The 24,689-nt window shown below is 31.9% G+C and overlaps 1 protein-coding gene across 1 annotated transcript in view; it reads right to left on the bottom strand.

Moving 5' to 3' along the window:
* LOC114333037 (intermembrane lipid transfer protein VPS13B) overlaps nt 1-24,689 on the bottom strand; it is a 187,835-nt gene that overhangs the window by 84,810 nt on the left and 78,336 nt on the right. Inside the window, exons 20-23 of the mRNA XM_050655825.1 lie at nt 23,002-23,340; nt 17,470-18,626; nt 6,151-6,318; nt 1,973-2,293 (exon numbers count right to left, since the gene is read on the bottom strand). Of these exons, the coding sequence (XP_050511782.1) occupies nt 1,973-2,293; nt 6,151-6,318; nt 17,470-18,626; nt 23,002-23,340 (1,985 nt within the window). The remainder of the gene's footprint in view (nt 1-1,972; nt 2,294-6,150; nt 6,319-17,469; nt 18,627-23,001; nt 23,341-24,689) is intronic.

Below are 24,689 nucleotides of genomic sequence, written 5' to 3' on the forward strand. Positions count from 1 at the left end.
ATGCGTCCAAATGTTGTGAAATATGTTATCGAAAAAGAATATCCAAGGAAGTAAGAGATCTAATAGAGACAACTCTCTTTAACCCTTACGAATTTGATTGTCGCTGTTCAAGAAAATCTGTATTTCAAATAATCCTCAAAATCAGCCTTACGAGTCATGCACTTTTTGCAGATTTTTCTTAAATGTATACAGGGTGTCCCCGAAAATAGTGCGTTCCTTAAAGGTGTAAGTAGAAGGCACAATGTAGAGCAAAAAAGTCTTATAACATTTTTTTCTAAACTGATCCGTTTGACCAAAAAACGAAAATACATTTTGATATGCAAATTGAAGTCTGGCAACAACGCGCCACTCAACAATCTAAAGATTAAAAAAGTAGGTTTGTAGGTCAGTTGCATCTGGTAGGTAAAATAATATAAATAATCATTTTTTTGAAACGTCACTTCTAAGTGTTTAAATCGTAAAAATTATTGTAAAAATGGATAAAACTCAATAAAAAGTCATGATTCTCATAGAAAACGAAGTCCCGCCAGAGCAGTCCCATCACAAATTATTCGCAATCCTTTTTTTTTTTAAGTTTTATGAGATTTTCGTAGGTCCGATAAACAAAATTTAACAGTAACTGAATTAGTGAGAAGAGAAGTCCAAATTTGAAGACAGATGAGCCAAAAGACTATTTTTGATTCCTTTTTGTAAATTTTAAAATTATTCAGTGTTGTTTTATAATCAAAATTTAACCCTCACGCACAAGTTGTACATATAACTTCAGTGAGGAACTGAGGTTATTTTATATGTATTTATTTGCTACAAATAAACTCCATTATTATTATTATTATATTATTATTATTATCAACCAAACCCATATCCATTATTTTGCAGGTAGGTACCTAGGATGTCAACAACCCCAAAAATCACACCTCAAAGTAAATAAACAAGGGGTTATTAGGTTAAATTTCCACAGTCACAGCAAGTTCTTCTAGGCTACGTTGCCATGTCATTCAAATTTATGAAAATAAAAATTCACTTATATGGAGAACAATGTAATTTTTTCTTGGAAACGGTCAACTTTAGAAAAAAATGTAATAGGACTTTTTTGTTCTAAATTGTGTATTACATAATGTATCCATACCTTAAAGGAACGCACTATTTTCGGGGACACCCTGTATATGCAAGAATTTAGTAATTTACATAGCACCTCATGGCTGAAAAACCCCCGAAAAACAATTTGGAATGGCCTCCGCCGAAATGTTTCGCATAGCGGTCAACAAAACCATGATAAGCTTGATAATAGCCAACATCGGGATAAGACATTGAAAAATGAGAAGAAGATACGAAATGAAGAGTAAAGCAAAACTCAGTTTCATTTTCATATTTGCACTTCTTCTTCGTTTCGTTATGGTAAAATTCAGTCTACTTGCAAAGCCTCTTTGACAAGGAACAGATTCCGAAACATCAGGTGTCAGAGGATGGCAAGAGACTCGAATTGAATCAAAACGTAATGATTATTTTCTTTTTTGTCATACCTTACTCGGTTTTAGAATCCAAAATGACCACGTTTCATATAAGTAATCTGCGACGCATTATTGGAGTGTTCTCCTAGCGGCGCCGCTTGGTACTGTGTACCTCGGTTAACAGATGACTTGATTCGTGGTCGAAATTATTTTTCACTTATTTCATCATTCCCCGTTAGAGGACAGTCTAACCATACTCCGGTGCAAATATTTTAATATTTGCACTTCTTCGTTTCGTTATGGTCCTATTCAGTCTACTTGCAAAGCCTCTTTGACAAAGAATAGATTCCGAAACATCAGGTGTCAAACAAGAGGATGGCAAGACACTCGAACTGAATCAAAACGAAACGATTATTTTCTTTTTTAAAACTCAGTTTGAAAATTAATTTGATTACTTTTAAAAATATCTAGGTGAGCTAGGAGTTTGTGAGATTTGAGTACCACTGTTTTAAATTATAACTTACCGTGATTGGCAAAGTTGCAATGAACTCATTTACTTCTTTAGCCACAATTTCGATGCATCTGATTTGCTCGGGACTAATATCTAACATAATACAATCACTTTCAACGCTCACTTGGATCTGAGGATCACTATTCTGACTTTGCCATGATTCCCAAAACATTGATACATCTACCGACGTGGACCAAGGATTGAGTAAAAGTTTTTTATACAGACCGTTAATAATTGAAATTGTCACGCAGTGGAGATTGGTTTTTACTGTTATTTTATCGGGACGCGTTGACAAAGTAAGATTAGTCGATAGTTTTTCCATGCCTAAGTGTATCTGAAATATAAAAGAATAAATATGAAAAATCAACTATAAAACAAAACCAATATGTTTAAAAAAAGCCTTATAGTCCTGTCGCCAGGGGGGGGGGTATAACGGCCTCCTTTATTCAGATGGACTTACCCAAGTTTTTTTTATGTATTTTGACCCGTAGAACACGAATTTTTTGGGTAACAGTTGATCCGGATGTCGATAAGATTGTTATAAACAAAGAACTTGAGGAATTACATAACAGCGATTTCTCCCAAAACAAAACATTTTTTTGTATTTTTTGGGGCATTCTGGGCAAGAAATGTTCTGACAAGTTTTTTCGTAGGATGCATAGTTTTCGAGATAACCGCGGTTGAACTTTAAAAAAATCGAAAAATTGCAATTTTTTAACCCGAATAACTTTTGATTAAAAAAGAAAAGAGCAATTTTGCTTTCCGCATTTGAAAGTTCAAGTCAAACTATATCGGTTTTAATTATTTGCATTGCTAAAAAACTATTTTTTTATTGTTAAACAAAGCTATAAACACATAGTGCTTGAGTGATGTTTTCAATGATTTCCCATTTAACATCGAACGAGTAGGTAGGGTAGGTACAAGTGCAAGCAAGGCAATTTCTACCTAGAATGCATTAAAACGCATGTATTGTCCACGGGATTTGTTTTGCGAGAAATCGCTGTTATATAAATTCCTCAAGTTCTTTGTTTATAACAATCTTATCGGATCAACTGTTACCCAAAAAATTAGAACTGTTGCCGCAAAAATAGAAGCCTTATTGTAAGCGAATGACATAGTCATTATAGCAGAGTCCGTGACAAAAATGCAAAAACTTATAAATATATAAAATCCACGAGGAAAATAAACTTCCTGTAGCTGGCTGTATACCATAAATCACAAAAATACTAGATGTGTTGTAAAAGGTATATTTTAAAACACCCTAAATAAGGGTCACAATAAGACAAAACGTTTTCGGATTAAGAAATCCATCATCAGTGTTCTAAAAGCCAAAAAAATAGCATGCCTTAGCCACCAAAATGTGTTGGGTAAAAACCCTTTAAATGCAAACGATTATGTTATGTTACATATCTATATAAAATTTAAATGATGTTCTAGATATGCCTGGATGTTACCCAGGGCAACATAGGACTCTTCTCATGTGGTTGGAATTTTTTTGGAGAAAACCTCACATATTCGATTTCAATGGCCAACTGAAAACTAAACTTTCAGTTGGCCATTGAAATCAAATATGAGATTTTCTCAAAAAAAAAAATTCCAACCACGTGGGAAGAGTCCTGTGTTGCCCCGGGTAACATCCAGGCATATCTAGAACATCATTTAAATTTTATATAAATATGTAACATAACATAATCGTTTACATTTAAAGAGATTTTACCCAACACATTTTGGTGGCTAAGGCATGCTATTTTTTTGGCTTTTAGAACACTGATGATGGATTTCTTAATCCGAAAACGTTTTGTCTTATTGTGACCCTTATTTAGGGTATTTAAAATATACCTTTTACAACAAATCTAGTATTTTTATAAATATATGGACAGAGGAAATAGAGAAATTAACAGGGAAGTAAACATCGAGAAAAGTAAAGTCATGGTCATCGGCGAAAAGGAAGAAAATGAAATAAATATAAAGTGCAAAAATACTTAACTGGAAATAGTTACCGTTGGAAGTATAATTACTAATGATGGAAAATAGACCTCGAAGTAACAAACAGAACAAAAAAATCTACGCACTAACGCACTACCGCCAGTTCTGAGGAAAAAAAATGTCCCAAGAAACAAAATAGAAAATATATACGATTGGTATACCGACGATACTATGTACGAGTGAAAAATAGACTTTGCAGAAAAAGCATAATAGTAGATAAACTCGATGGAGATGAGACATCTACGAGCTATAGCCGGAAAGACCAAATGGGATAGAATAAGAAATGAAACAAGAGGGATAACCAAACAGGAACCAATAATGAAAAAATAATAAAGAGACAAATAAATTGGTATAAACATCTGATGAGAATGCAACCCAGTAGACTAACGAGAAAAATTCATGAAACAAGAAATATCACAAAAAAGAAAAAAGGCAGACCTAGGAAAAAATGGATATATCAAATAGTAGAGGCGGGAAAGATTAAACAGAAAACGCTTGAAGAAATGAAAATAATAGCACTAAAAATAGACAGAAAAGAATGGAAGATATAGATGAATATGTAGCTAAACTACACACAAATCTGACACCTGAAAGGGTATAAGGAATGGGAAAAAGAAAGAAACTGTTCATTCTACATTATCGTTCTTTGAACAACTTTGGTTGTTTATTGCTGCGTTTTTGTTTGTCATGTCCATGTTATTAGTATTAGTTTATTTGAGCTTCAGATGCTTTAATCTACTGCTACAGTGGGGTAAAAAGGATGGGGTCAATCTTGATAGAATGGGGTCAATTTTGAAGGGATGTTCTAGATTTCTCGACTCTGAATCGAAAAAATAGTTCCTTTGTAAGTTCTAGTGGACTCGGTATTTAATTTTCTTTCGGAATGCTTTAAAATGTGGTTACGTTGTATAGTATAGTAACCATGTTACAGTGATGTAGTGGTTTTTGTTCTTTATCCTTTCCACATTATTCCATAACGTATTTTCTTTATCTGTCATTTCGAGTGAAATTAAATCTTTGTAGATTTATAACAATATTTTTTCAATGATGCTGTTAAACACTAGAGTGTCGACCTATTCCAGGTCAAATCAACACACTTTGAATTAATTTTTTTCCTCACCTATTTGAATTTTGTTAAAATTTAGAGTACTCAGAGTGGATGATTAGATGAAGAAAAATACAAAATTTTAAATTTTTATCCCAAGCCGTTTCCGAAATATGGTTATGTAAAGTTGTCCAAAAAAATGCAAAACATCGCGACCATACTTTATTGGAATGGTTGTAGAAGCTGTCCTAATTGAGCTAGAATGCTGGGAGAGGTGTCATTTTGTAGCATTTTTAAAGCTCTTTACAGTGATATATACAGCATGATGTTATGATAAACAAATTTTTCTCAAACAAAAAAAATATATATTTTAAGTTTTTTTCCAAAAAGTACATAATTTAAAATTTCCATAATATTCCTACAAATACATAGTACTGTTGCTAATAACATAAAAATTTTATCATGGGATGGTGATGGGTTCAACATAAAAAAATAAATTTTACACATACAGTATGGTGCAAATGAAAGGAATAAATTCGTAATGTCACAAGCTGGCGACATTACGCATTTATTCATTTCATTTGCACCATACTGTATGTGTAAAATTAATTTTTTGTATGTTGAACCCATCACCATCCCATGATAAAAGTTTTATATGTTATTAATAACAGTATTATGTAATTATAGGAATATGATGAACATTTTGAATTATGTACTTTTCGGAAAAAAAACTTGATTAAAATATATTTTTTTTGTTTGAGAAAAACTTGTTTATCATAACATCATGCTGTATATTATATCACTGTAAAGAGTTTTAAAAATGCTGCAAAATGACACCTCTCCCAGCATTCTAGCTCAATTAGGACAGCTTTTACACCCATTCTAATAAAGTATGGTCGCGGTGTTATGGATTTTTTTGGAAAACTTTACATAACCATATTTCGGAAACAGCTTGAGATAAAAATTTAAAATTTTGTATTTTTGTTTCCCTTATTAGCCACTATGAGTATTCCAAATTATAACCAAATCTGAAGAGGGGTGGAAATTAAGTGTGTTGAGTTGATATGGAATGACCCTATCTAAATAAATAGATGCCTTCTGGAAACCTTAACCAAGTTATTTAAAGAGTAATATTACAAAAAATATAATTTATAAACTACCTCATATCCTGCATCAGATTTGATTGAAAATAACAGTTGCTTAAAATCAACATTAACGACGTTAATACCCCATGGTATACTGGCTATTATATTTGTTGGTTCTGAAGACTTTTCAATACTTCTAGGAACGGGAATCATCTCGCATTTATTACCAAGGGCATCTAAAACCTAAAAATAATAATATGATTACAATTTTTTTAAATGAATGACATGAGAAAATAACTAAAAAAAAAAACAAAAAAAAACATTCGACTCCAAAACTAACCGGATAGGGATAATTTACACAAGAAACAAACAAAAAAGAAATTTTTATTTCAAATCAATACAAAAAAAAAACGTGACAAAAGTTCAGCATTTTTGAGATTGATTTAAGAAATATTACTTAAAATCCAGTATTTCCTACTCGAACTTGTACGACAGCTTTTATCTTTTGAGCCATACTTTGTATCATCATTTGTACCTCATGAAAGAACTGTACCACTATGAACCATACTACCGACTAATGCTTTTATTTAGGATGTTCAATACATACTCTGTATGGTTTAGATCTGGACCTCTACGTGGCCACCACAGTATGTCGTTATCCATTCTGATAAAGTATCCTGCCCGATTAAGCCAATTTGACTTAGTAATAAGAAAATTACTCAACATACATAATGTACAATAAACAAAGGCTGCAGTGCGACAAAAAAATTCATTGACAAAGATAACCGCAGAAAACTGAAGACATGTTGTAAATCATGTAATTAAAGAAGACGAAAAATGTGGGTTCTAGATAACCACATAGAAGGGACTGCAGGACCAACAGCGATTTACCTACTGTATTGTATTGTTGCCCATATCTCGCCACTATAGACCACTCATCAGTGGTAAAAAACTGTAGAACCGTGGAATTTTGAGAATCAACACCGATTTTAATGAAAATTTGGGTTTAAGCTCTGTTGACACTCTTCTTCAAAATTTATCCTATGCCGAAATGCGCTTTTGCCCTGGGGGTGAAAACAACCCCATCTAGGGGATGGAAATTTCTGAGTACACTTTCTAACAATTCTGAGTAAATTTTGTTCTATAATATTTTTTTTTGTAAAGTTGATAATTTCTAAGTTATTGCTATTGAAACTCTTCATTGAAAAAACTCACCTTTTGTAACCGTTTTCATGAATAACTTAAAAAAAATTAATTTTATAGAAAAAATCATTAAAAACAAAATTGTGGCTAATAAAAAAACAAAGAAATTCGCGTCTGAGAGACCTAAGTAAACCCAATACCGACCGAAGAGTTATTACTCTTTAAGGGATGGTTATTTTCGAAGAACCTCGAAATGGAGAACCTTCAATCTCAAATAACTCGAATGTGGTGCAATTGTTTGGGAAAATTTGAGAGACATCTTTTAAAGTTAATAAAAAATCTTTCAAATAAGCTCTGACAAAAGTCTTTTTTATAAGAACTGACTGACTTATGACGAAAATAGAGTCACTCTTTGCTTTTTTCTTTTTGAAATGTAAAAATTTAACCCTCGTCGTTACAGTCCTAATAGAAATAAATGAATAGCTTCCCACTTTAAATTAACTTTATTTAGGTATAATTGATACGATACATGTAATTAGACCGGTTTTTAATGCTTAGTTTAGAAAAAATAGTTGATTAAATCGAAAATGACATTATTATAATTAAAAAAAAAAGCATTTTTCTAAAATAAACCTAAAAGTATTCATAATAGTCCAGGAACCGAAGCTTTTCAGCTCGCAATTTTTACAGAATGGATCGATTTGCTTGAAAATTTGAAAATATGTAGTGGATAGTCCAGGGATCAAAATCTATATGATGCCGAAAGGCGCTTTTACTAACGGGGTGGTTGCCACCCCACCTTGGGGGTGGAAATTTTTATTACATTTTGACCGCAAAAGTTGATAAAAACATTCATTTTAAGCAAAAATGTTCTATACATTTTTTTGATAAAATTAATATTTTTCGATTTATTCGCTATCGAAAGTGTTAGTTTTATATCGAAAAAATCAATGTTTTTCGATATTATACTCATTTACGATTCACTCAATTTTTGCCGTAGAAAAATTTTTTTCAAACCAAGTTCTTGGGATTTAAATAACCTACAATTCCATACTTAAACATTTTTTCGTATCTCTGATGCTAATCTTTTTATTCTGAAGAAAATGGCATTTTTTACCGAACTACAAAAATTCGTTATTCGCTTTTAACTCCAGTTTTTTTAAAACTAATCATTCTAAGCCAGTCAAACTTCTGGAAACTATTACTAATACATAAATAAAGAAGCAAGGATAAGGCCAATGACTGAAAACACCGCTAACTTAGATTATTAAGCTTCCAATTTGATTTCTCCTTTTTTTTTTCAAAAAAATATATTGATTTTTTAACCGTAACTTTTTTATTTTTTATCCTAGAAAGTTTGGTAAAAAAGAATTTTGTGTGCCTCTACAAGATCTATACGGCTATTAATATTAAATATTTTTAAAATCCTAAGTCTCAAAAAGAGGTGACTGTAAAAGGGTTGGTAAAGGTGGTTTTTGCATGTTATTACAAGTTTTAATTGTCAATAGCTCACTCAGTTTTTGCCATAGAAAAAATTTTTGCTAACCTCGTTCTTGGGAATTAAACAAGCTACAATTTTAGATTTTCATATTTTTTCGTATCTCTGATGCTAATCTTTCTATTCTGAAGAAAATGGCATTTTTTACCAAACTACAAAAATTCGTTATTCGCTTTTGACTCCATTTTTTTAAAAACTGATTATTCTAAGCCGCTCAAACCTCTAAAACCGATTAATAATACATACATATAGAAGACCAAATAAGGTTAATGACTAATTTTAATTAGGGTGGTAAGTAGGGGGAAGTTTCCGATCACCTTTTCGCTGAAAAAATAGGGACTGACATTCTTTTCATAATAAGTCACTCAATTTTTAAGCTAGAGTTTTTTTTATTTCTGTAGATAGATATTTTTAAATACTTTAAATTAGTTTGAACAAGTTATCCTCGAAAAATGCACAGTTTTCTCGTCTCTTGAGTTTGAAACTACAATATTTAGCATTTGACGAAGAAGAGCTAACATATACTAAAGTATAGCTCCATTACTATTGGTCTTAAAGAAAATAAAAAAACTGTATTGTTTATTTTTTCAAAAGATACATTTTTGTTAAGCAAAGTTGTTCTGATAAAACGAAAACTTTTTGAGTCATTAGCAGAAAACTGATTAAAAACATTGATTTTTTCGATATAAAACTAACACTTTCGATAGCGAATAAATCGAAAACTCTTAATTTTATCAAAAAAATGTATAGAACGTTTTTTGTTTAGAATGACTGTTTTTACCAACTTTTGTGGTCAAAATAAAATAAAAAATTTCCACCCCCGAGATGGGGTGGCAACCACTCCCATGGTAAAAGCGCCTTTCAGCCTCATATAGATTTTGATCCTTAGACTATCTACTACTTATTCTCAAATTTTCAAGCAAATCGATCTATTCTGTAAAAATTGCGAGGTTTTTGTCCTATTTTAAGCTTCATTACTTGGACTATAATACAAAAACCAAAAAAAATCAAAATTTTCAGTAAAAGAAATTCTACAATTAATATTTGAATAATTTTTAATATTATGAATACTTTTAGATTTATTTAAGAAAAATGCACTTAAAATATTCAATATTTTTTTTGTATTTCAACAACGACACCCGATTTGGGCGTCGAAACGTTAATAAAATCATTTTTTTACTAAAATTGTGAATTATTTCCATCAAAAGTAGTTAATTGCAAAAATGCACTTTTTTTTAATTTTAAAAATGTCATTTTCGATTTAATCAACTATTTTTTCTAAACTAAGCATTCCAAAGGGGTCAAATCACATGGATCTTATTAATTATACCTAATTAAAGTTAATTTCAGGTGGGAAGCTATTCATTTCTATTAGGATTGTAATGACGAGGGTTTAATTTTATTATTTCAAAAAGAAAAAAGCGGAGAGCGACTTTATTTTCGTCATAAGCCAGTCAGTTCTTATGCAAAAAACTTTTATCAGAGCTTATTTGAAAGGTTTTTTAATAAACTTTTTATATAATAGTTTAATAAAGTTTTCTTAAAAAATTGCACCACATTCGAGTTATTTGAGATTAAAGGTTCTCCATTTCGATGTTCTTCGAAAATAACCATCCTTTAAAGAGCAATAACTCAGTCGTTTTAGGTTTACATAGGTCTTTTAGACACAAATCTCTTTATTTTTTTATTAGCTACAATTTTGTGCTTAATGATTTTTTCTATAAAATTAAATTTTTTTAAGCTATTCATGAAAAACCGTTATAAAACGTGAGTTTTTTTCAATTAAAAACGCATAGTTTCAATCGCAAATAACATGGAAAGTGTAAATTTTGCAAAAAAAATTATAGAACAAAATATACTCAGAATTGGTCACTCTATCGATTTCAACAGTTATTTTGATTAAAAAATTTTCATCCCCTAGATGGGGTTGTTTTTACCCTAAGGGCAAAAGTTCATTTCGGCATAGGGTAGATTTTCACAAAGTTTATAATTACTACCTAAATCCAAATTTTCAAGGAAATCGACCTTGGTTCTCAAAATTCCACGAGAAAATGGCTGTTGATTGGACTACTAGGAGGCATGTACTTTATTGGGGATACAAAATTGTTAGTTTACTCCAAATAGGTACTCTAAATACGTCAAACTTCAATTTTATATTATGTAATTTAAAATATACATGATGTATTCTCGACATGTTATTTAGGGGAGTGCAATTAGAACGAAAAGATACGTTTCGGAAAAAATCAAACAAGGTTATATTTCTCTAAAACTTTTTTTGTTAGTTTATAAATATGTTAAAGTAAAAAGTTCTACTCACAAATTTCGCCGCTAATTGTTTATTAATTGTTTAAACAATAACAATTGTTTTGTATAAATAATGTTAAGAATATGGGTGAATTCAACATTTTATTTTGCTAAAAAACGTTTTTATTTTAGTTTTGATTATGCTGAACCCGAATCTGACATTACAATTTGCAAATTCAAAATGGCGGATTCAAAATGGCGGATTTTTTCCTAAAAATCCTTAAAAAGTAGTTGTAAAATCCGAATTTTTTTTATAAAACGTGTTTGTTTACATATATGTGGATATTTTTGAGAGGTTGCTGAACCTGAATCAAATTTTGATAATTTAAATTATAAAATGGCAGATCCAAAATGGCGGATAACTTAAAAAATAGTTGTAAAACCATAATTTCTTTACAAAATGTATTTATTTCTACATATATTTAATTTTGAGAGCTTTGATAAACCTAACTTAAATGTTAACATTATAAACTATAAAATGGCGGATCCAAAATGCGGATTTTCTAAAAAGAACATAAAAAAGAACATTTTTCTAAAACATTTATTGTATTTATTTTTAACAGGTTGTTGAATCTGAATTAAGATTAAAAATTTAAATTTCAAAATGGCGGATCCAAAATGGCGGATATTTAAATGAAAAACGAACTAGAATCCAATCAAACAAATATGGAATTTAATTCTTAAAAAAAAAAGATAAACAAATAATTTTCACAATAATATTAAAAATTAAAATGTATTAGAAAGAATATTAAAAAAAAACAAATTTTCGATTGGAAGGATATAATTACATATTGGAACATAGTGTTTAATTCCAAACAACTTTTCTTTATAAAAAATTTCGATATTGTGAAATATAAAGGTACTTTACTCTTGAGTGAAATTCATATTTTTTGATATGCCTCGTACAAAATTAACAAAATTTGATATTTGATGGTTGAATCTTATGTTATATACGATGCAGAGTACTTTATAAAGAATAACTTGTTTTCGTAAAACTGATATTAAAAAAGTTATCAATAGGTTCCACGTTACGCAGACATACTGTATAAGAGCTAAAAAAAATTTTTCTGTTGAACATTTATTATTGTTGAAGCTTATTATTAAATGTATTTTAAGTAAGTTTTACAGAAAAAAGTTTTGATCACTCTGTATATACATTTTTTCAGCTGATAATTTTCAGTTTTTGTATTACATTTTTGTTATCTTTCTTAGTTTTCTCAAAAAGAAATTGTTTATTTTATTTTTAAACTAAAATAATTCAGTGATTTTTAAAGATTACATCCCAAGCTTTAAAAAAATAGCAAAAAAAATTTATTAGATTTATTCAAACTTGAGTAATACCGTCTTAAAGTGGTGGGAATTCTGTAAAACTACGAAGTTTTCAAAAATTACATTTTTTGAGACATCATATTATTTGAATTAAATTTTTGAGATTTTTTTTGAATAAAACATCGTTTAGTAAGATGATTGAGAGGTAAGTTGTGCAAATTTGAGAGTTTTATAAGTAAAATTGTATTAGTTACACATTTTTAAACAAAATTCATGTAAGGCTCACTTTCCGCCCACACCGTACTTATGTCCATAGATTCTATTTCTTTATATTATAACCATAAGATAGCTTATTTCATCTTCTTTCATGTCCAATTTGTAAAATTTCTTTTGATCCATTAGTTAAAGAATTACGTTAAAAACACTCAACCGTGCAATTCTTCCAACGCTAGTTTACAGTGCGCCAATGTGTGTGAGAAGGGTGACTTTAGCGTTATAAATAAAAAATTACAGAAGTTAGAGATTTAATTTTAGAAAAATCTTTATATAAGGTTTTTTTTGTAAAATTTTCTGAATTTTTCAATGGTCAAGTCAGTTTTTTTCTAAAATTTATATTTTCGGAGTTATTTAAAAAACATCTAACTTCGCTGTTCATTTGTTTAATAAAAAATGAAGCACCCACTTCTCGAGTAGAACTTTTTGATATGTTGTTTATTAAACATTTTTTAATGAAATTACAAAAAGTTTTATCTTGTTTGATTTTTTCCGAAGTGAAAATCTAAATGCACTCCCCTAATTGACTTTTTTGGTATTTTGTTTTTATTGATTTCTTCTTTTAACATCAGTAACTATTAGTAACCAGAATCTGTTATATTCTGCCGAGGAATTTTTATTAATTTTGTAATAAATTATTAACCCAAACCTCTGTGATTGTCGTATATTTATTTCTTATTGTCATATTTCTTCTTTAGTATCATTTTACAGTATTCAAACTGTATTATTGTATTTAACTTTGGGCTTTTGTACGATAGAAAATAAAAAAATACAGAGCTCTACCTGCTTTGGAATTAGAATTTTTTTATTTACTTTAATTTTGTAAAATTATTAGGATATCTCTGAAAGACGTAAGTCTGTCTCCTTTTCAATACATTGATGCTTCAGAAGTCAAACGGTGTAAGTCACATTCTCCTTAAAATGACTTACGAGATTTAACACATATTATTACATATACAGGGTGTCCAGAAACTCTACCGACAAACGAAGACAGGAGATTCCTCAGATAATTTTAAGACAATTGAACCCAATTCACCTAGTCCGAAAATGCTTCTTAAGGGAGCTAGAGCTCTTTGAAGATGGCGTCATGAAATTAGTTTTTCTTAAATACCTCCAGTACGCTTCTATTTAGAAAAATAAAAATTGGTATGCTTATTTACTTTTCAGAGATGAATCGATTCCATCCATTGCAAATTTCTAGTACCGGTCATAGGCGTGCGTTTTTGGGTAGAGCAACGGGTATTTTATCGCATAACTTTTTTGTCCTTAACTTTTATGCATTTTTGACACCGGATTATTAAATTGTGAGATATTCTAGTACTAAAAGGTACTCTTGACTTAAGTCGATAGGACACCCCGTTTTCTAGAAAAATCGATTTGAAAGTTTTTCGTTTTTGGAATTTGAAAAAAAATTAAAAGAACTTTTCAACAAAAAACGAAGTATTTTACCAACATAAAGTAAGAGTAACTTTTAGTACTCGAATACCTCATAATTTAATAATCTAGTGTCAAAAATGCTCAAAAATTCAAGACAAAAAGTTATGCTATAAAATAACTGTTGACCTACCCAAAACGGACGCCTATGACCAGTACTAGAAATTCGCAATTAATGAAATCTACTTATCTCTGGAATATAAATAAATGTACCAGTTTTCGTCTTTCTAAACAGTTTTTTTTTTGAAATTTTTTTTTAATTCAAAAAGCGAAAAGTTTTCAAATCGATTTTTCTAGAAAACGGTGTGCCCTACCGATTTAAAGCAAGAGTACCTTTTAGTACTAAAATACTTCCCAATTTAATAATCCAGTATCAGAGATGCATAAAAGTTAAAGATAAAAAAGTTATGCGATAGAATAACCGTTGCCCTACCCAAAACGGACGCCTATGATCGGTACTAGAAATTTGCAATGGATGGATCAAATTTATATCTTGAAGATAAATACGTGCACCAATTTTTGTTTTTCTAAATAGAAGCGTTCTGGAGGTATTTAAGAAAAGCTAATTACAAGACGCCATCTTCAAAGAGCTCTAGCTTCCTTAGGAAGCATTTTCGGACTAAGTGAATTGGGTTAAATTATCTTAAAATTATCTGAAGAATCTCCTGTCTTCGTTTGTCGGTAGAGTTTCTGGACACCCTGTATATATAATAATATTATAATTTCGTTATTTGTATTGATGAATATATTCCTTATATTTTGATAAATATATAGTTTTTAAACTTTAAATTATAGTTTCTGATAAAAATATAAAGACAGTTTATTTATTTTTAATGACTCCTTATTTTTCTGCAACTACTTTTACAAACATTTTCTTGTCTCATTTTAAACATTTATTGACTTACACCGATTGGCTTCTGAGGCATCGATATAATGAGGTTACCATGCTGTAAACCAGGAGTGGCCAAACTTTCTTAACAGTGTGCCACTATCTGTGTATGAAAAGTTAGTCGTGCCACCAAAAATTTGGTGGTGGCCTCACGATGATAAAGTTTGCGACACGAGCGAAAGCGAGTGTCGTAATTCATCAGAGTGAGTAAAAGCCATTACATGCGAGTAGAATACTATACTTTTTCTACGACCCTTTTTTATTTTAAATAGTAAAAAAATATAATTATCAACTACTCGAGATTGTTTATTAATTTATTACTAGTAGTACAGTACATGTTTATGGTTGATGTGGTTAATGTGGCTTGTGAATCTGAATTTTCTTAATTAAATCTTGAATGTTGGGATAAATTTTTGTTACAGCTAATAAAATTAGATTTTTCAAATGATTATTGGTTAATTTTGAACGATATTGTGATTTAATAACATTCATAATTGAAAACATTTCTTCACAAACATACGTCGAACCAAAACGACAACAATACCGCAAAGCAAAATTGTGAAGATATGGAAAATTAGCTGTGGAAACGTATTTCCAAAATTCAATATACTAATTTGAATTACTTGTACTTGAAACAAGCTCGTTATGTTTATTTTTCAACAAAATATTACTTTGCAAATCTATTATTTCCATTTGGAATTCCGGCGGATAATTTTCAACGTCTTTAAGTGAAATGGAAAAAGGATTTGTGAAAAGTTGAATATTTTTATTTTCCTCCTGGAAATCCTGAAATCTCGTAATAAATGAGCTTTGAAGACTTGACATTAAATTTTTAAACTTATCGTAATTTGGAACATTATTTAATTTGATGGCTAATTCCTTCATGAATTTAAAATGAGTGAGTTTTTTTTTCATTAAAATCTGAATAAAAAAGTGATATTTTGTTTTTGAACGAGCTTACGTGGCTAACTAAGGTTGGAAAAATACAATATTTTCCTTGTAATCTTAAATTTAATATGTTCAAATGTCCCATTATGTCCGCAAGGAAAGCTAAATCCCATAGCCAGTCTTCATTTTTCAACAGAGAGCACTCGTTTGGCAATTCCTCATTCTCCTCCAAAAATTGCAAAACACACTCTTTCAAATTCCAAAATCTTGCCAGTGCATTCCCTTTGGACAACCATCGAACACTGCAATAAAGGAGTAATTCACCTGCCTCCTCCGTTTCTTCGAGGATAGATCGAGGATAGATCGAGGTCCTTGGCACATAACGCTTCTTGGTGGATTATACAATGGAATTTGAAAGCATTTCTTCCTAAAAAGTTTTCAAGTAGCGTTGCAAATCCTTTGATTCGACCAACCATGGAAGGCGCTCCATCTGTACAAACCGACTCCAATTTCGACCACTCCACTTTGCTACCTTCATTAACATTTTTCACTTGATCCAAGACATCCTGTCCTGTTGTGGAGACCAGTTGGCGCAAATCTAATAGTTCCTTCCCAACATCGAAACTATCTGTCACGAAGCGTACAAATATGCTCAACTGCGGATTACCTGTGATGTCACAGCTTTCATCCAAAGCCAGTGAAAAATATTTGCAGTCTCGTAGTCCGCCGATAATTTGTGTTTCAACATCCTGGTCCATATCATCAATTCGGCGCATGACGGTGTTTCTGGACAAAGCGATTTGGTCCACCATATGTTTTATATTTGAATCACCGACATTTTGAGCGAATATTAGTAAACTATTTTTAATTACCTCTTCTCCGTCGGAATATGGCTTTTTCTTGCGTGCTAATAACAGCGAGAGTTCATATGAAGTCTTCACCATTGTTTCCATGTCATTACTTCTTTTTTGGAACAAAGATTGTTGCCCGGCTAAAGATTTTTTTTTCTTGGCGATGAATTCGGTTCGTAGGCGTGATCCGGCAGGATAATTGTTGGTGAAATCGCCATGAACTTGCTTATAATGGCGCTCCAGATTAAATTTTTTTGGCACTGCCACACAAATTCCACATATCAAACAGCAAGACTTGGAAGTGTTGTGATGAGTAAATAAGAATTGTTCTTCCCATTCAGTTTTAAATTCACGAATCGCGATATCGTCCTCATATTTACGTTTTGAAGTTGATGCTTACTCGTGGTCATTTCGAAAACAACTGTTTTAAAAGGAAATAAACTGTAAAAACACTATCTCACAAGGCAAACAGACTTGAAGCGTCTCGCACAAAAGTTGAGAATCAACTGAGTAGAGAATAACGTGAACGTGTCTAGCGCGAGGCAGTGGCGTACAATAAAAGAGTGGCGTAGAATAAAAGACGAATTTTTAATTTTTTACTAAGTTAATTTTTTTTTATTTTTCGAAAAAGTCCTCGCGTGCCACTTCTAAGACACCGCCGTGCCACATCGTGGCACGCGTGCCGTGGTTTGGCCACCCCTGCTGTAAACCATTAAGAAATGCAGCATAAACATACCGAAGATTAACAACTAAGAAAAAAGACTGCGTATATAAAACAATCGGAGATGTTCTATATAAAATAATAAAAAATAAAAATTATTCAATATATTATTAATTTTTCATACCTGATCTTTAACAGTTAATAAGTATCCCCACTTGGTTGTCGAACACAAAATCTTCGTAGGCTTCGCTATTGAAATATTCAGAGCAGCGTTCTTACCAAGTCCTTTAGAAAACTTCGCAGTAAAGAATGCAGGATATATTTCGGTATTATAATCGGGAATACCACATTTAGTCTCCAAAAGATTCACTGGAAAATCATCTTCAGTAGGAATGTGGTTAACGGGTAGGTATTCTGGTCCACTCAGTTTTAAATTAAGATCAAAACAAGTTATCTGAACACCTCTAGTTAACTGCTTTTTATTCATAAATATGTTTGGTTGACTTATGCAAAGGTAAGCCAAAGGTGTATATTTATTATAGTTATTCTCATTCTCTGTTTTACCCTCTTCTTCTGCCTCATATCCAGACGCGTTGATATCTATTTTCAATGATTTCTTCCTTTTGTTTTTTGCTCTCAAGGATCCGGTTGTAGGTAAGATTACTTGGTAAAGAGCTAGAGATATTTTACCAGCTGTGACCAGGATATCGAAAGGAACTAACTGATTTGAGTTCAAAATATTGCTGGGTTTAGGTGGAGTATATTTTTCGCTTTCGCTTAAAGTTTTTAAGATCCTAGAGGAGGACAATATGCTTTTGTTATCCAACGTGTCGATACCAGAATCCCTGCATACATCATTAGACTCAATTTCTTCTTCGTAAAGAGACTCGTCGTAGGACCTGGTGTACGGTAAATGCAATTTCATTTTGACAAACTGTTTGTCTACAATTAGTGGTTCCATTGAAGCTTCAAACTCGTGAAGCAACGCAGATATTAATTTAATTTGCTGTAATGATAAATTAATAATTATATCAGTAACAAAATTGATTTCTATTGAATGGCCACACACGAGTGTCGTTTCTTTGTAGATCATAGCAGGCGCAAGTATTAGAGAAATGTCGAATTTTTCTGTAAGATACCAAAGATTTAAACTAGGGTGTGGAAAATTGGATTGGCCTTGTTCTAAATTATTCCATTCTAATGCTGGATTTTCACTTAACCCTTTCAACGTTGAAGTGAAATTTGAAGGGGAAAGTACGGAATCTATGTCTTCCCACGCACCCGTACATAATGACATTCCTATTAGGTCTAGCTGGTATTGTCTGTCTTCTACGTCACTTCCTAAAAACGAGAAGTAATGTAATTTATATATTCTTTAGGTTTAGGGTACCCCCAGTTAAGATAGGCACAATGCACTCACACGCAGAATTCAATTTTTTTACGTTCTAAGACTCAGTGCAATTTTATCCGACCATATTCTCCCTCTACACGCAAAAACGTAATTTTTGAAGTGAAAACTTCTTTAGGGACGTTGTGCGATTTTTGGATAGGGGAAAAAGCATTGAATTCGCGACCGTCATCGCTTATGCTATATATTATTTGTATGTATATATAAATTGTATAGAAGTATTTAAATTTAAAATAAATGTAAAACCTATTTTGGGATGGGGTAAAAGGATTTATTTCGCGACCGTCATCTTTTCGGCGAAATAAATTTTGTACGTATCTATATTATGTGTATGTATACATAAATTGTATAGAAGTATTTAAATTTAAAATAAATGTAAAACCTATTTTTTGATGGGGAAAAAGGTTTATTTCGCGACCGTCATCTCTTCGACGAAATAAATTTTGTACGTATATTTATTGAAGTGAAAACTTCTTTAGGGGCGTTGTGCACTTTTTGGATGGGAAAATGTATTAAATTGGCGACCGTCATCACTAGCGTCATCGCTTCGAAGAAATAAATTTTTGAAGTGAAAACTTCTTGAGGCACGTTGTGCACTTTTTATATGGGGAAAAAGTATTGAATTAGCGACTGTCATCGCGACCGTCATCGCTTTGGCGAAATCAATTTTTGAAGTGAAAACTTCTTTTGGGGACGTTGTGCATTTTTTAGATGCATTTTTGTTTATGTTATCAAAAATATATTTCTTTCTGATTATTTAAGATTTTTCTGTAAGGTGCGCCAAGAAAAACTGGTTTTTACGGGTTTTGGGGGATTTTATCCATTTTATAGACTCCAAAATAGATCAAATCAAGGTTTTTTTTATATACAGAGTGTCCCAAAAGTAGTGGAATGGTCGAATATCTCGCGAACTAAACATCGGATCGGAAAACTGAAAAACACATTTTCAATAATATTTAAAAATCTATTTAATGATCTAAACACGATCCCCCACTCCACCCACTGGAGGTGGGGTGGGGGTAACTTTAAAATCTTAAATAGAAACCCCCAGTTTTAATTACAGACTTAAATTTCTTATGTTAAGGCCATCGGTACATAATTCGCAAATATTTTACGGCTATCCCTACTTTTTCTGTCTTTACACGGCAAATTACGTGTAGTAAAATTCACACTGGTATGGATATGTAAACATTACTAGAATGTCATTCTACTTGAAAATGTCATCATTAACTTAAAGAGAGGCTTTTGAATGTTCTTAGATAACTGTTATTTGTATAATTGCAAATTATTAATTCAGTTAATAAATGTGATTATTTCATTCATAAGAGATTCTGACCAATAGAAAGCTACAGAAATAAAAATTAAACTCATAATTTTTGATAATATCCCGTCGTCAAATATATTACGTCAGATGCCCTTCGTTGCTACGAAAAAATATATTTAGTGACATTAATGACAATTAATGTTTTAAAAATTATAAAAGTAATGACTTTCAACCGTCAAATATTTATAACAACTGTGTGTTTAATTGTACTAATTTGTACTTACATAAATAAATTACAATAAAATTTTGGTTTTGAACAGTTTTATTCATGAAATAATCGCAACAAATTGCACTCGATCTCTAAAATTATTATCGAATTTTTGCCCTCGTGACACTTTGATATAATTTCACTCCCCTTCGGGTCGTAAAATTAAAACTGTCAAAGTGTCACTCGGGAAAATTCGATAATTTTAGAGCTCTTGTGCAATTACTACTGATAATTTTTTCACTAACTAAGTATTCAGTGGTTGTAATAATTTATATGTACAATAAAAACTAATACTCAATCAAGAAAAGAGGAAAAGTGTTAAAGTGATTTTTTAATAATATACATATTATTACTATGGAACGCTTACAATTTTGAACATCTTTAACAACAAAATACTTGGATCACAGAGTATATTATCCTGATGTATTCTCTGCTTGGATCTTCCACAAATAATACACAATAAATAACTTTTTATTAAGTTCACGTCTTAAATCAATTATTTATCATATACACTATATATCAATATTATTTAACCAACAACTCAAAATATTCCCGATGGCATGTCAAATATTTAAAATTGTCACTGATTGTCACTGTCTGACTGACAATATGCTGACAGTATTCTATTCGACTAAGTGCGTTGTAAGACAAAGATAGATTTGGAAAATATTACCACGGACATTGTGTTCATTTTTTTCGAATCCTGAAAAAACCAATAAATATTTTTGAAAAATTTAAACGCAAAATGAAAGACTAAATTGACCGAGGGCCGAAAGTCCCTTAGAATAAATAAAAAGTTTATTTTGAATCAGATATTTGAAATTAAAAATCACACTAAATTTTCTCTTAGTTTTTCACCCCTGTAACTTATTAAAATAAACATTATAGAAGTTCTCAGGGACTTTCGGCCCTCGATAATAACGTAATCTTTCATTCTGCGTTTAAATTTTTCAAAAATACTTGTTAGTTTTCTCAGGATTCGAAAAAAACGAATCCCCATTTGAATAGCATTGCAGCCGAAAATACGTACCCATCCCCTTAAAGTAAGCAACTTTTATTCGAGACATTTTTTAGAATTGTGGATAGATGGCGCTATAATCGGAAAAAACGATTGATCGTGATGCTATAGGTAAATTATAGAAACGTTCTATTATCTCGAGAAATACACTTTCAAATAAAAAACCAAAAAATACGTGTTTATTATTTTTCAAAAACCTATCGACTAACACCAAACATGACCCTCCACCCCACCCCCTAGAGGTGGGGTGGGGGTTAACTTTAAAATCTTAAATAGCAACCTCCATTTTTTATTGCAGATTTGGATTTGTCATGAAAAATTAAGCAACATTTATTCGAAACATTTTTTAGAATTGTTGACAGATGGCGCTATAATTGGAAAAAGACGATTTATTAGCGCCATCTATCAACCATTCTAAAAAATGTTTCGAATAAATGTTGCTTAGTTTTTCATGACGAATCCAAATCTGCAATAAAAAATGGGGGTTGCTATTTAAGATTTTAGAGTTACCCCCCACCCCACCTCCAGGGTGTGAAGTGGGGGGTCGTGTTTGGTGTAACTTGGATAGGTTTTTGAAAAATATTAAACACGTATTTTTTGGTATTTCATTTGGAAGTGTACTTCTCGAGATATTATAACGTTTCTATAATTTACCTATGGTGTCAGGATAAATGGTTTTTTCCGATTATAGCACCATCTATGTACAGTTTAAAAAAATGTCTCGAATAAAAGTTGCTTACTTATATGTAAGAAATCCAAATATGAAATAAAAACTGGGGGTTTCTATTTAAGATTTTAAAGTTACCCCCCACCCCACCTCTAGGGTGTGGAGTGGGGGGTCGTGGTTGGTGTCATTCGATAGATTTTTGAAAAACTTATTTTTCAGTTTTTCGATACGATGTTCATTTCGAGAAATATTCGACCGTTCCGCTACTTTTGGGAAACCCTATATAATTTGAAGTAACTGAGTATGGATATACAAAAATTGGCTGAATCACCTTTAACCCTAAAAAACTCGTGTTTGTCATTGTTTTTAAGGGTTTTTGAGTTTTGAAAAACATGCTTTTTGTGGGTTTAACGGTGTTTCGCAAAATTTTTGAATTTCCTAAAGGACTCAATTTAGTTCAAATTATATATAACCTAAAAAATCCTTGATTTGATTTATTTGAAGTCTATAAAATGGGTGAAATCCCCAAAAACACAAATGGAGTGTTATTATTTAATCACATAGAACGTAAAAAAATGAATTCTGGGAGGGCATTTTGCCTCCCAAACTTTGATGTTTCGACTTTTAGCTCGGAATCTCTTGGTGATTGCTAGTGAATCAGTCAAAAACAACATTCAAAATGAATAAAACGGATTTTATGAAATTCCTTGTGTCACGATCTTATGCATAGGCCAAACCAATCATAGAATTCAAAATAAGATTTATGAACATCCAAAAATGTATTATTAAAAATCTTCTCTTAGTATCGGATTGGCATGCTTTGAGAAATTATATACCCGATACTTCGATAAAGAAGAATCAGTTCCTAAATTGGAAAATTTCCTATAATCTATAGAGTTACTATAATCACCAAGTATTGATCTCAATTATTAGAGGTTAAGAAGCTAGTAAGCAATGTTAAGAAATGTTACAATATAATTCCTCCCTTTTTACTAAACATTAAAAATACACACAATCTTCCAATAACGAAATGACTTATTTGTTAGCACAAATAACCCACCCACCTGTGGACGTAATATATTTTAGCTTACCTGGAATGCTTAAAATTCTAGCATGTGCTGCTTGTTCGTAAATATCTGGCCTCAATGGCGACCTGCAAATAGGATTTACAGCGGAAGGACTTATGCAAATTTTCTGCACTTGAAAGAGTATTACGTCGTGTAGCGTATGTTTGCATCCGAGTTCTGCCGAAGGTATGATTATCCTAATGTCTTGGCACTCCAGATATGCCAAAGGTAAATTTTGATTATTGATATCTAAGAGAGAGACGGACGTATCGGAAACTTTTGTTTCCTTATGGGCTGGTATTTCTAGAAGAGGTACTATAACCATGTAGAAACTGCGTAGTGTTTTCGGGGATATCACAAAATCTACAACAAAACAAAGTAAGTATTTTTCAGTAGTATTATATTATAATTTAATAGTCTAAGAGCCAGCGTAGGAGCCAGCCTTACGGTAGCAGGTAGGAACTCCTTTTGGATAGTCCTATCAGGGAAATTGAATCAATCCCTGCCTTCTGCAGATTCCAGGTGTTTCCTGACCCGGGAAACTAGTACCTGCTAAGGGTCCCCTGTCCAGGGTCACGGATGAAGCCCACAACGGCATCCAGGGCGGAGAAGAAGGTCTTCACAACGGTCTGGAGGACGGAGGTGGCAGCCCCCTGGTTTTAGGGCTTGTATAAAATCGAACCTGGAAATCGGCAGCTGGTTTTTCAGTATCTGTATTGAGCGGAAGTCATTTAGGCCAGAACGGTCAATACAGAATAGTACTCGGTGCGGTGGCAACCACTTAAACAGCGTGTACACAGCGGTGTAGAAAGCCAAGGGAATGACTACTACACTATTTTTCCCAGGTTAATCAATATGGCTGAGGAAATAAACGATGGCCCCGAGTACGGGCGCTTCTTAAATGGGGCAGGGGTGCGAAGAATCTCCCGCTTGGCCAAATTTGATATACAGAGAAGTTGTAGAATAGGCACATGGAATGTGCGGAGTTTATATGAACCAGGAAAAACACACAATGCCATAAATGAGATGAAAAGGCTGCAAATATCAATTCTGGGTATCAGTGAAATGCGATGGCCCGGATCTGGCCAATGCCATGTGGATGATCATGAAGTATATTATGCAGGAGAAGAGAGTAATTACCATCGTCATGGTGTATGATTCATAGTCTCAAACGAGGTTAGCAAATGTGTTAGGGCGGTATGCCAGGTATCTGAACGAGTCATAATGATTCAGTTGAACGCGAAACCCAGAAACATAAATTTAATACAAGTGTATGCACCGACAGCGGAAAGTGAACTGGAAGAACTTGACAAGTTCTACGCCGATGTAAAAACTGTTACCGACCAACTCAAGACTAGAAATCTCACCATTCTGATGGGTGACCTTAATGCTAAGATAGGAAAAGGCAGACAAAGTAATATTATTGGCTGTTATGGACTGGGCGATAGAAATGAAAGGGGAGACTATTTCGCAGATTTTTGCAACGAACATAATCTATGTATAATGAATACCTTTTTCAAATTACCTAAAAGGAGATTATATACGTGGAAATCTCCAGCAGATACCCCCAATAATATCGTAAGAAACCAAATCGACTACATAACCATCAGTGAGCGTTACAGAAATGCAGGAAAGTCTGTAAAAACCTATACTGGCGCCGATGTGCCATCTGATCACAATCTATTGTTAGCCGAAATAAAATTAAAACTTAA

Source organism: Diabrotica virgifera, chromosome 7 (genome assembly GCF_917563875.1).
Source record: "Diabrotica virgifera virgifera chromosome 7, PGI_DIABVI_V3a".
Lineage (NCBI taxonomy): Eukaryota > Metazoa > Arthropoda > Insecta > Coleoptera > Chrysomelidae > Diabrotica > Diabrotica virgifera.